A 13,081-nucleotide genomic window follows, 5' to 3' on the forward strand; every position below is an offset into this window, starting at 1 on the left:
TTTTTTTTTTTAAATGGTAAAACATTAAAAAAGTTATCATTTTTAGATAAAACAATACTGTTTTGCAATTAAGGTCTACAGTAGCCTCAACAGCACTCTGTAAGGTAGCACCATTGTATAGCCGGACGACAGCTAGCTTCTGTCCTCCTCTGTGTACATTGACTTCAAAACAAAACCTAGGAGGCTCATGATTCTCACCCCCTTCCAATAGACAGTAATTGTGACAATGTTCAGAGGACATTCTCCAACCTAACAGAGCTCTTGCAGCATGAACTGACATGTTGTCCACCCAATCAAAGGATCAGAGAATTAATCTAGTACTGAAAGCATAAACTGCAGCTAATTAAAATGTGGTGACTAATTGACTCAAGGAGAGAGAAAGACAATAGTTGAAGAGAAAATAGAGACGGAGTTTGTCATTGTTTTCACTTTCAGTTTCACTTACTTAGCTAGCAAATGCAGCTAGCTAGTTTTGCATACTCAAACACCCTACTCCAACAGAGGGATGCTATGTTAGCTAGCTGGCTATGACTATCCAACACAACACTGGAACTCTTCCAAGTCAAGATAAGCTATTGGTTTGACAAAAGAAATTTCCACCGGGGCCCGACTGTGTAACTGGTAATCTGCTTACTGACTATACACTGTAACATTACTGCATGATTGTAGCGTGTTTACTAACGTGTTCTATTAGCTATGTTGACTATGACATTACTTTAGCTCAAATAAAATAAAATGTCACATACACATGGTTAGCAGATGTTAATGTGAGTGTAGCGAAATGCTTGTGCTTCTAGATCCGTCAGTGCAGTAATATCTAACAAGTAATCTAACAATTCCCCAACAGCTACCTTATACACACAAATTCAAAGGGATGAAATAAGAATATGTACATATAAATATATGGATGAGAGGGGTGGCGCAGCGGTTAAGGGCGCTGTACTGCAGAGACTCTGGGTTCGCGCCCAGGCTCTGTCGTAACTGGCCGTGACCGGGAGGTCCGTGGGGCGACGCACAATTGGCCTAGCGTCGTTAGGTGCCATTAATACAGGTAACGAGTGGAGGACAGTGGAGCCTCTTAAAGAAGAAGATAGAGGTCTGTGAGAGCCAGACATCTTGCTTGTTTGTAGGTGACCAAATACTTATTTTCCACCATAATTTGCCAATAAACTCTTAAAAAATTGCACAATGTGATTTTCTGGATTTTTTTTCTGTCTGTCATAGTTGAAGTGTACCTATGATGACAATTACAGGCCTCTCTCATATTTTTAAGTGGGAGAACTTGCACAATTGGTGGCTGACTAAATACTTTTTTGCCCCACTGTATGAGACGAGTAATGTAAGATATGTGAACATTATTAAATTTGCATTAGTTAAAGTGACTAGTGATCCATTTATTAGACTGGCCAATGATTTGCGTCTGTATGTAGGCAGCAACCTCTCTGTGTTAGTGATGGCTGTTTAACAGTCTGATGGCCTTGAGATAGAAGCTGTTTTTCAGTCTATCGGTCCCAGCTTTAATGCACCTGTACTGACCTTGCCTTCTGGATGATAGTGGGGTGAATAGGCAGTAGCTCAGGTGGTTGTTGTCCTTGATGATATTTTTGGCCTTCCTGTGACATCAAGTGCTGTAGGTGTTCTGGAGGGCAGGTAGTTTGCCCCCAGTGATGCGTTGTGCAGACCACACCACCTTCTGGAGAGCCTTGAAGTTGAGGGCGGTGCTGTTGGCATACCAGGTGGTGATACAGCTCGACAGGAAGCGAGGCGACCTTCTCTGTCGGCGCCAATATGATGACAATGATGTGCAGCGGTTATGATATGGTTTGGCTTAGAAAGGTTTTTTCACCTGGTCACATATAGCTGATGTGTTGTGCATTGAAGTCCACAAACAAAGGGAAAAGGAGAGAGGAGGAGAGCACATAGATGCAAGAAGGAATACAATGTGGCTGCTATGAAAGTGAACTGTGTTTAAGCATGATCAGGGGCGTATTTATTCAGCAGATAAAAAAACAAAAAAACGGAAACGGAAAAAACGTAACGAAACGGGGATAAACATACCTACGTTTCTCCAATAGAAACTCTTGTTTGCAACTGGTGGACTAATGATTACACCTTAGATCAGCTAGATGCAGGCAAGAGTGTGCAAGGCCGTATTGAATATGTCACTGTCTGTCCATGTGTCACCTCCAATTTCTCTCTCGACCTATGTGAATCAACATTGTAAACTTTCATTCATAAGCTAGGTGGTAGCAACCTCATGATGGAAATAGAGAAAATGTAAGTATTATGTAGTAGCCTAAACCTATCAATGTTACATTGAACTGGGTTAATGGATTATGAATGACAGTCATCCAATATGCAATAATAGAAATGAGGCCATGCTCATGAAAATAACAAAATCGTCCCTCATCTTAAACGGCACCGACCACCACTGGACGCACTCTAGCATTGTAGCACTAGAAATAGCCTCATACATCCTCCATGCAGGAAGCAGTACACATGCAGTACCGTGATCCCTACTTACACCTGCAGTGGTATTGTAAATAACCCCATGCAATACAAACCTGTCTTTATGTTCCACAGTCATATGTACTGTACCACTCCACAGTGGCTCATGTTGCCGTGGGTACAATCTGCCGACCGCTGGGATCCAATCCGCCCAGAAACAGAAGTGAATGCATGTGCAATTTAATTGTTTCTCAAATTATTCATGAAAGCAGGTGGTGATCCATATTGAAACAATGGGAGGCCTATCTATGGTGATATGATGTACTCAGGAGATGGATATACAGTATTCTGAGATTGAGAGTGCAGTCCTAGGCTCTGGTATGGTTAAAACAAGTTCATGCTCTGACAGCTGATAATAAGGGTCCTTTTCTTTTTAAGACCTGGTTGAGGTGGAATTGTCCAGATCTGTTAACAACAAACAATTAGCAGAAAGCATGCACAGTTCAAACCCTCCAATCACAGATGACTTGATTCAAGTGTAACCAATCACTTTGCCACCCATGTCCACCTTATAATAGTCAGCACCTCTTAGTCGGCCACCATCTGTTGTGAACACTTTCTGCAGGGTCTCTTCAACATCTCACATTGAAGATGAGTTCTGCAGGTCAACATCTGTTTGCCTAGGAGCAAGACTGAGTGGAGTGTAGGTCAGGGTGTGGGGTCAGGTCAACCTGTTCTGTTTGTGTTGCACTGTGCTCTGTGCTAGCAACACACAATTCCCTTCCTTTTCGACACACAGATTCCCTACGACAGCAGCAAGGTCAGGCTCCAACCCTGTTATCTCAGGGCATGATTCTGCTCTTAGCGATAGTCAAGGGCTGAGAAATCAATGCCGGCTACCCCTTGTCTCTTGTCTCTTGCTGTGTGTCTGACTGAAATGAATCCCCTTCGGATGTGTGCTGTGCTTCTCTTCTCAGATACTGAGGTAGGCAGGCAGGCTGGGTGTCAGAGCTACCAGGAGGCCAGTTCCCCCAGGGAGTCATTTAGCCCCTGCAACATCTCCCAGATGACGGGTCAGACTGGTCTCAGGGGGGCCAGAGGCTCCACTGCCATTCCCAGTCTTAATCTCATTCTGCAGAAGGAGACTTGGCTGTAAGGCACAAACACACACAGAGGATTTTCATGAAAGCAGTAGGGAGAAACAGGGATTACAGCATTGGTCCCAAGGACTGTAAGTACATTATGTGTTGGACAGGAACCGGGTCAGGGCGAAGCCTATGTGTCCTGATATTATGATAACCATCAAATGCAATGTGTCTACACCAAGCTTCTTTACCAATAATCAGTAAAAATAGTTGTACAAGTCTAATACCAATATGCTCACTTTAGGTTGTATTCACATTGCCATCAGTAAATCAAGGTATGAGCAAAGTGCACATACTGTGCAAACACATTCTGTCACTAATCACAGAATAAGACTAATTTACACAAATGATACTGGCAATAAGAGACCTTAGGTCATCAAGGTTTACTCTGATGTGGTCATGTCAGCAATGTAGGCCATTTAAGGTTGTTGGGTTCTGAGAATATGAAATATACTTATTCATATCAGTGAGGGAGTGCTCAGGTTGAGAGGGTCTACACCAGAAGTGAATGGTTATCTATAGGATGAAAGTATATGTTGGGGGCAATTAAGCTTGGAATGTACTAAGTGTAGGGAAAGCGATCACATGTGGCAGGAATTGATAAGGGGAGAGAGCCATGGATTAGTGATGAAGGGGGGTCGAGATCAGGTCAGGTCACGTTAAAGGAGAAATAAAAGTTTATGGCCCTTATTACTTAGTTTCCTGCTTAAGCAATAAAGATACAATGTTTGTTCAGATGTGTGAGAGGAGACTCAGCACAGAGAAAGGGTTAAATATCAGTGCTTGGAATGAAAAATGTCTTTGTCTAAATGCAGCTGTATTGACCCTCTGGGAAGAATAAACTTGGGTTAAGCTTTCATAGTGTCCATTTAGTTTTTGCTCTGAGAATTAGAGTAACTGTGCTACAGTTAAGTGCTTTCCAACCAACACTATCTGGTGAATGTCCAATGAGAGAAAGACTGGAGTGTCGTAAATTAAGAGTATAGCAGCAGTTATTACATTTGATTTGTTTTGTTCCTCGATGAGTCAGTGCATGTGTACTAAGGTGTGGAGAATCAGAGAAGGTGGTCAGTCCAGTTTAGGAATTCAGCAGTCTGATGGATTGCAGATAGGAACTGTCTCTTAGCCTGTTGGTATCAAACGGAGTGAACAGCTTGTGGCTGGGCTGTGTGGGGACCTTGATGATGCTGCAGGCCTTCCTCTGGCACCGTAGATGAGTAGATGTCCTGATGGGTGGGAGCACGGTCCCAGTGATGTACTGGGCCATCTTCAGCACCCGCTGGGGGGCCTTGCGATTGTCAGAGGAGCAGTTACCGTACCAGGTTGTGATGCAACCAGTCAGGATGGACTCGGTGGTGCAGCAGTAGTGTTTGGAGAGGACTTGGGGTAGCATAACAAATTTATTCAGCTGCCTTAGGAAGTAGAAATGCTTTTAAGAAAAAAATCATATTTAACCAGGCAAGTCAGTTAAGAACAAATTCTTATTTACAATGACGGCCTAGCTCGGCCAAACCCTAACCCGGACAATGCTGGGCTAATTGTGCGCCGCCCTATGGACACCCAATCACGGACGGTTGTGATACAGCCTGGAATCAAACCAGGGTCTGTAGTGACGCATCTAGCAGTGAGATGCAGTGCCTTAGACCGCGGCGCCACCTGGGAGCCGCTTGACAAGAGTGTTGGTGTTGTTCGGTAATGTGGAGTCCTCGGTAATGTGGATGCAGAGGAACTTAAAACTGCTGACTCTCTCTACTGCAGTCCCATTGATGTGGATCAGGCATGTTTCCTCCTCTGCTTCCTGGAGTCAACAGTCAACTCCTTTGTTTTGCTGACGTCGAGGGAGGGGTTGTTGTCCTGGCACCATAATGCCAGTTCATTTACCCCCTCCCGATAGGCTAACTCGTCGTTGTTGGTTAGAGAACCATGTTGTCAAGGAGCCAGGAGAGATGTGTTAAATGGAATTACAGCACGTTTGCCTCCCTCTTTCTTTACTAATTCATGATTTTACAAGGCCCATATAAGTCTGAACACCTTTGGGATGGGTAAAACCATCAGGTTCAGTGTAAAAGAAGTGAACGCATGAGAAACACACAGGCTCAGAGGAGAGAGAATCAGGGCCGTCCACAACAGAAGACATTGTTACCATTCCTCCTTCATCAACTTACCCTCATCTGAACTCCATCAATACAATCCCACTGTAGCGCTGAACTTCAGCGATATAGATTGAAAAGAGCTCTTAGATAATGTGCTCTGCTGCTGTGTGGGAACAGTAGAGCGATAGGTTGGCTGGCACACAGTGGTTTATTCATATCAAAAGTAATTATGCTCTACTCTTCATTAATAATAGATTAGTAAACAAACGTTCGATGACTTATTGTGTTCATCAGAACGCAATTATGTTCAGTCATTTTGAATCCATGGCATGTCAATAAACTACTAATTAGATTTAACAGTAGAAGTATTGTTGCAATGCAGATAAACAATTTACAGGATGTTGTACAGTAAAGTACAGTACTGTGCAATTAGACAAACAAAGTAAATTATTTTCTGTTATTTTATGCTGCAGAGATTTTGACCTTGAACAATTAAGTGTGAGAAATTCCTAGAATCAGATCATATACAGGTTTTCGTTGCTGACAATTTTGCTGCACTGCAGGAAATGCAAATGAGCTTCGTGATTTACATAAATTCACTGAAAACACACACTAACACAGTAATGCATTTTTCCTTTTCTGCTTTAACTTTCCCAATGTGATAACATTTTTCAATTACAAGCCTATAGTTTTATGGGTAGTATCAACGATTTCTAATCCCCCAAATTTTCAGCAGAGAGAATAGTTCATAAAGTAACTGTCACGGATCCCCCCCGGTACTGCTGCTCATTCTGTTCACCAGTTCTGGAGGACGACGTCACCGTCTTTCTAGGCTTCACTGAACGGGATTCATTATCATCAACCCCGGTCTTGTCTGATTACACACCTGGTTCCCATTTCCCCTGATTAGTATGTTATATATAAGTGCCCTCTGTTCCCTCTGTCTTTGTCGGTTATTGTTCCCTTGTCCGTTGGTGGTGTGAGTACCTATGCGTTGGTGGTGTGAGTACCTATGCGTTGGTGGTGTGAGTACCTATGCGTTGGTGGAGTGAGTACCTATGCGTTGGTGGAGTGAGTACCTATGCGTTGGTGGAGTAAGTACCTATGCGTTGGTGGAGTAAGTACCTATGCGGTGGTGGTGTGAGTACCTATGCGTTGGTGCAGCTGTTATGCTGCGTGCTTTATATATTGTTTATTACGGGTATCGTCCCGTGTCGTTCAACAAGGTTTACCCTCGCTCTTTTGTTTGGGTACAGCCCAGTGTTTTTGTATACGTGTTTGTTTTAGGGGTATTAAAAAACCCTTTTGTGTATTCCTGCGCCTGTCCCCAAATCCTTTATACCAGCGTGACAGTAACACATCCACATTCCATTTCCTCAGATTCTAGTGAGAAAAGAAAGAAAGAAAAAAGAAAGAAAGAAAGAAAGAAAAAAAAAAAGAAAGAAAAAGAAAGAAAGAAAGAAAGAAAGAAAGAAAGAAAGAAAGAAAGAAAGAAAGAAAGAAAGAAGGACATTCACACATACAGTACACACATGGCACTGCTGAAGTGACATTTCATGTTAGTAGACAGTTTACTGGCTGGGATGAGAGGGGAACCTCTTGGGTCTGCTCTGACTTGAGAGTATCTGAACAGGTCACAGGTTCGCCTCTCATATGTAGTGAAATGTCAGTCTTCACTATCGTTCCAAGCCAATCACCCAATCATTCTGATTCATACATTGTGTCCTCTCAGTCAATACAAAAACAACAGCCACAAGCTGCAATGAAGGAGGTTTTAAAGATCCTCTTCTTTCTTCTGCCTTTCAACAGCCGTAATATGCAACCAAAATGTTTCCACTGGGTCTATGCGATGTGCTTAAGAATCCTTTTTTTTAAAGTTGAATATTGAGTGACGCTGACAGTGAGGTTGTTGTGAAAAGTTACCATTAGAAGAGCTTCTGATGAAAGAGACTTTATTACTTTGTAGAAGACACAAACCTTCTTCTCACCTTCTATGTCAGTCGTTTCTAGCCGTAATCTGTGAATGGTAAACGTCTATGCTTTGATGTGCGTTATGCTTTGCAAAATAACAACCCTTCAGAGAAAAGTTATTTTGAAATTCGTTAGATTCAATTGAAATGTATTAGGTTTAATTTAATGACACTAGTTGCAGTTATTGCTATAAATAACAATGCATTGCAAGCATGTGTAAGTAAAGATAGAAACAAACACTTTCTCCACAGTACAACAGACCTTGTTTAAAGCCATCTCATTCTCTTTTATGCTTTATGCTGAAATGTGAAACTAAGGTGAAGAGTGGGAGTAAGCTGCTTGTTTCAGCCTACTCAAAACAAAGCCTCGAGCTAATAATTCTCAATAATGAGAGAATAAGCTAATAACGGAGACAAAAAAAAATTGTACTCGACTTCAGTTTTAATGGCTGCGAATAAACCCACTCTGAAGGAAATGGTTGGCGATGATAACAACTGCTAATTATGCTAATTGTGACCTTTTGTGCTTGAATGATCCTGGCTCATGTCAAGAGTATCAGATAACACAAGTGCCGATAGATTTACTTATGTAAAATGCATGTGACATGTGCCATTTAGCCTCACAAGTTGATCCTCAAACACAAGCGTTTAACCTTTACTGCAGTGGGCTAAATCAGGGACACAAATCTATTTTGAAACTAAAGTATACACCTCCCACACATGGTTATGGGCAACAACAAAAACAAGATACCTGTACCATGTCAGATATAGAGTTGGAATGTATTCAATTTTGAGTTTGCATTCCAATATTACACTTAATATACATCACATAAGTCTGAAATATGACAAAACTGTTTAACATATAACACGTGATATCCGTCATTTTATTTGTAATAATCGTGGTGAATTATGAAATTATGAAACATATGAATAACATTCTCACCCATGAGGCCAAAGAGGGCACTTTTGTTAATTGACTGCAGGAAAGGGCTAAACCCTGCTTGGCCTGAAAGGAACCAACCACAAATACTGATAGTAAACTCTCTGTGCACTGCAGTACTGGTACTGTACAGTATGTGATGTATGATGTAACAATGGCCTTGAGATTATTCATAGACACTTGAATCAAAGTGGTGTCCCTGTCCCTGATATGACACCTGTTCATGTGTATGATTGGTTGCATGAGATGATGGTGGCTAATTAACTAGGAAACTAACACCAAGGGGGTTATTGTACATCTAATCAACTTCTAATGTCAAAGCTGCCAGTCTGATACTGAACTCTGCATTCTGCACCTGTTCTCCTCCTAACCTTTTCAACTTGAGTTTAGATCACCTTTGACATGCTCTCAGATCACAGAAACAGCTTGGAAATAAGATGGCTTGTCTGACCGGCAGATTAATGAGAATAATTTGGCCCTTGATGCTTTTCAAACAGCATGTGTCTATCCTTGTTCAGATCTGACTCGCAGGTCTACAATTTGCATCCCCTATAATTACCTACGGTGAGTTATGACGACCCATGGTATAATGATCGCTTCATGTAAATCATAATGATGACATACATATAAATAGCCTTCAGTACTCCTCAATGTGTGTGAGTTTATCTTCTGAATCAAGTCGGTAGGTCGATACAGAGTGTTTTGGGAAGAGGAGGTAGAAAGAAAAGGGTTGCATTAAACATAAATCGGAAACCATGAGCTGTGTAGAGCAGTTCTTTGACAGAGACATCTGCAGACTAAACTGTCGGTTCCACTGCTGCAGCTCTACCTGATACACACACACACCCACACACCCACACACACACGCATGCACACACGCACGCACACAGCACACAGCACACACGCACACACAGGCATCAGGGACACAGACAAGCTCAGGCGCGCGCAATCACGGCCGCACGCTCGCATCAGACTGCACATAACAATGCCAGCCCTGATTTCTCTGCTCTCCCTCAGAATTCGACGATTTATCTGGATGTTTGGGGCAAGACAGCTATGAGGGCACCGACAAGGCTGTTCTTATTCTTTTAGCAAAATGTAGAGAGTTTTATTTAAACTTTTCATCCTGCCTTTAGCATTATCGTTATTTTGTGTATTCCTGCTGTGGGTAAAACCACATCCGAACAAAAATATGAGTTCAGTGCGTCGGTAATAAAATGTATTTAGTCTACGTCGAAAATAACCTAGATTCATGCCTAACTTGGACGAAATTCTGAATATGACTGAAAGTTAACAAATCGTGAATAGCCTATAGTCATGGGGGTACACTTGAATTTGGGGTATATAAACTAATAACGTTCAGATTCATTGTTTAACATGAGAGCAGGTGAGCCAGTCTTCGTGTTTGTCTAGTGAGGCGCTGCGCGCATTTCCCGCGGAAAGAACGAAGCGGAGTGTTGGAGAACGGTGGAGAACTGCGAAGTGATCTGTGCTAGGGATTACGCTTGCCAACACCGCAGACAAGCCAGGGGCGCCGATATGGGTGAGTGGATACCGTCCGATTTCGAAACGATTGTGGCGGGGACCCGTTGGTAGCCTACTGTTCAATTTAATAAATGAATAGTCAAGCACTATCTTTCAATCAAGAGCTGATGATTTGAGTCAGTGAACATTTTTTTCTCTCACAAGGGTAGAGTGGCTGCAGTCTGCACAGGTAACGGGAGATTGAGGGGTATGAGATGCATATTTTGTCATTATCAAGATTCGAAGCGTAATGGACATAATATGAACCATTATACCACTGTTTAAAAATGCGCATGTCTCCTGCTTTTAATTGGAAGGTTATAAAAGGTGTGGTGCACTTGTTTACAGATCCTTGGATGTTGCTAATTGCTTAACGATGTATTTGTTCATTTGCATAGGCTATGCACTAATGCGTTATGGACAGTTTTTTGAGATATTCTAGTTCTGCCAAAGTGTTGCTCTGCATGAGAATTACACTTTTTTTTTACTAGGTAAATCAGGTAAGAAATAAATTCTTAATTTCAATGACGGCCTAGGAACAGTGGGTTAACTGCCTTGTCCAGGGGCAGAACGACAGAATTTTAACTTGTCAGCTCTGGGATTCGATTTTGCAACCTTTCGGTTACTAGTCCAACGTTTTTACTACTAGGCTACCTGCTGCCCCATTGTTAATCCTAGTTGTTAAAACGTCTGTTTGGTCTCGTTTGTATTTTTGAAGTGTATATATAGATATATACCTCTGCCCCTCTTAGTCATTCAGTGTGGACCTAGCTGATGAGCCATCCCTGCCGGACTGCAGCACCCTGGTAAAGCCCGTTCTTAGGTTATAAATACTAAGCAGTGAGGCAGGACCCAGCAGGTCAAAGGGGCAATGCAGTCAAAAACGTTATTTTCTTGTACTTTATATGTATTTCCACACTATGAGGTTGGGATAATACTGTGAAATTGTGAAAATTATGATAATGCACATTTAGTGTGAGAGTTGTTTGAAAAGAGCTTCTTTCAGCTTCTTTGTCTGGGTGGCATCACCAGGCAGTATACACGGAGTATATAAAACATTAAGAACACCTGCTCTTTCCATGACAACGACTGACCAGGTGAATCCAGGTGGAAGCTATGATCCCTTATTGATTTGACCTGTTAAATCTACTTCAATCAGTGCAGATAAAGGGCAGTAGACAGGTTAAAACAGGATTTTTAAGACTTGAGACAATTGAGATATGGATTGTGTATGTGTGCCATTCAGAGGGTGAATGGGCAAAACAAAATATTTAAGAGCTTTTGAACAGGGTATGTTAGTATGTTTCAAGAACTGCAACGCTGCTGGGTTGTTCACACTCAACAGTTTCCATGTGTATCAAGAATGGTCCACCAGCCAAAGGACATCCAACCAACTTGCCACAACTGTGGGAAGCATTGGAGTCAACATGGGCCAGCATCCCTGTAGAACACTTTCAACACCTTGCAGCGTCCATGTCCTGACGAATGTGTTCCTAATGTTTGGTATGTGGTATACTCAGTGTAAGTGAATAGACGAATAACAAAGAGAGTTTTCCCTCCTCTCTGGCAGGTTAGCGTTTTTCGTCATGAATCTTGTTCTGGAGGCAGCTCTGTAGAGTGGTTACGAGCTAGCACAGCCACAAAGTCATACAATCATATTTTAAATCTAACCTTAATCTTAGCCACACTGCCAACCCTAATGCCCAACCCTAACCTTAAGACCAAAAAGCACATTTTTGTTTTCATGAATTTATACATTTTAGCCAATTGTGACTTTTCAGCTGGCCTCTCCAAGGGGACATCGCCCAGTTCTGCCTCCAGGACAATACTCATTACAATAAATGCCCAAATCAAATCTTATTGGTCACGGACACGTGTTTAGCAGATGTTATTGTGGGTGTAGCAAAATGCTTGTGCTTCTAGTTCCGACAGTGCTTCAATATCTAACAATTGCATATACGCAATACACACAAATCTACAGTTAAAGTCGGAAGTTTACATACACCTTAGCCAAATACATTTAAACTCAGTTTTTCACAATTCCTGACATTTAATCCTAGTAGAAATTGCCTGTTTTAGGTCAGTTAGGATCACCACTTTATTTTAAGAATGTAAAATGTCAGAATAATAGTAGAGGGAATGATTTCTTTCAGCTTTTATTTCTTTCATCACATTCCCAGGGGTCAGAAGTGTACATACAAACTCAATTAGTATTTGGTAGCATTGCCTTTACATTTTTTAACTTGGGTCAAACTTTTCGGGTAGCCTTCCACAAGCTTCCCACAATAAGTTGGGTGAATTTTAGCCCATTCCTCCTGACAGAGCTGGTGTTACTGAGTCAGGTTTGTAGGCCTCCTAGCTCACACACGCTTTTTCAGTTCTGCCCACACATTTTCTATGGGATTGAGGTCAGGGCTTTGTGATGGCCACTCCAATACCTTGACTTTGTTGTCCTTAAGTCATTTTGCAACAACTTTGTAACTATGCTTCGGATCATTGTCCATTTGGAAGACCCATTTGCGACCAAGCTTTAACTTCCTGTCTGATGTCTTGAGATGTTGCTTCAATACAGTGCCTTGCGAAAGTATTCGGCCCCCTTGAAATTTGCGACCTTTTGCCACATTTCAGGCTTCAAACATAAAGATATAAAACTGTATTTTTTTGTGAAGAATCAACAACAAGTGGGACACAATCATGAAGTGGAACGACATTTATTGGATATTTCAAACTTTTTTAACAAATCAAAAACTGAAAAATTGGGCGTGCAAAATTATTCAGCCCCCTTAAGTTAATACTTTGTAGCGCCACCTTTTTCTGCGATTACAGCTGTAAGTCGCTTGGGGTATGTCTCTATCAGTTTTGCACATCGAGAGACTGAAATGTTTTCCCATTCCTCCTTGCAAAACAGCTCAAGCTCAGTGAGGTTGGATGGAGAGCATTTGTGAACAGCAGTTTTCAGTT

The 13,081-nt window shown here is 41.8% G+C and overlaps 1 protein-coding gene across 2 annotated transcripts in view; it reads left to right on the top strand.

Moving 5' to 3' along the window:
• The first annotated feature begins 9,930 nt into the window (after positions 1-9,930).
• LOC135544401 (leucine-rich repeat transmembrane neuronal protein 4-like) overlaps positions 9,931-13,081 on the top strand; it is a 53,706-nt gene continuing 50,555 nt past the window's right edge. For both annotated transcript variants that reach the window (XR_010456331.1, XM_064971975.1), the window contains exon 1: positions 9,931-10,139. Coding sequence is in view for 1 of the 2 variants with exons in the window: in XM_064971975.1 (XP_064828047.1) it covers positions 10,136-10,139 (4 nt within the window). In the remaining variant the exon portion in view is untranslated. The remainder of the gene's footprint in view (positions 10,140-13,081) is intronic.

This window comes from Oncorhynchus masou, chromosome 8 (assembly GCF_036934945.1).
Source record: "Oncorhynchus masou masou isolate Uvic2021 chromosome 8, UVic_Omas_1.1, whole genome shotgun sequence".
Classification (NCBI taxonomy): Eukaryota; Metazoa; Chordata; class Actinopteri; order Salmoniformes; family Salmonidae; genus Oncorhynchus; species Oncorhynchus masou.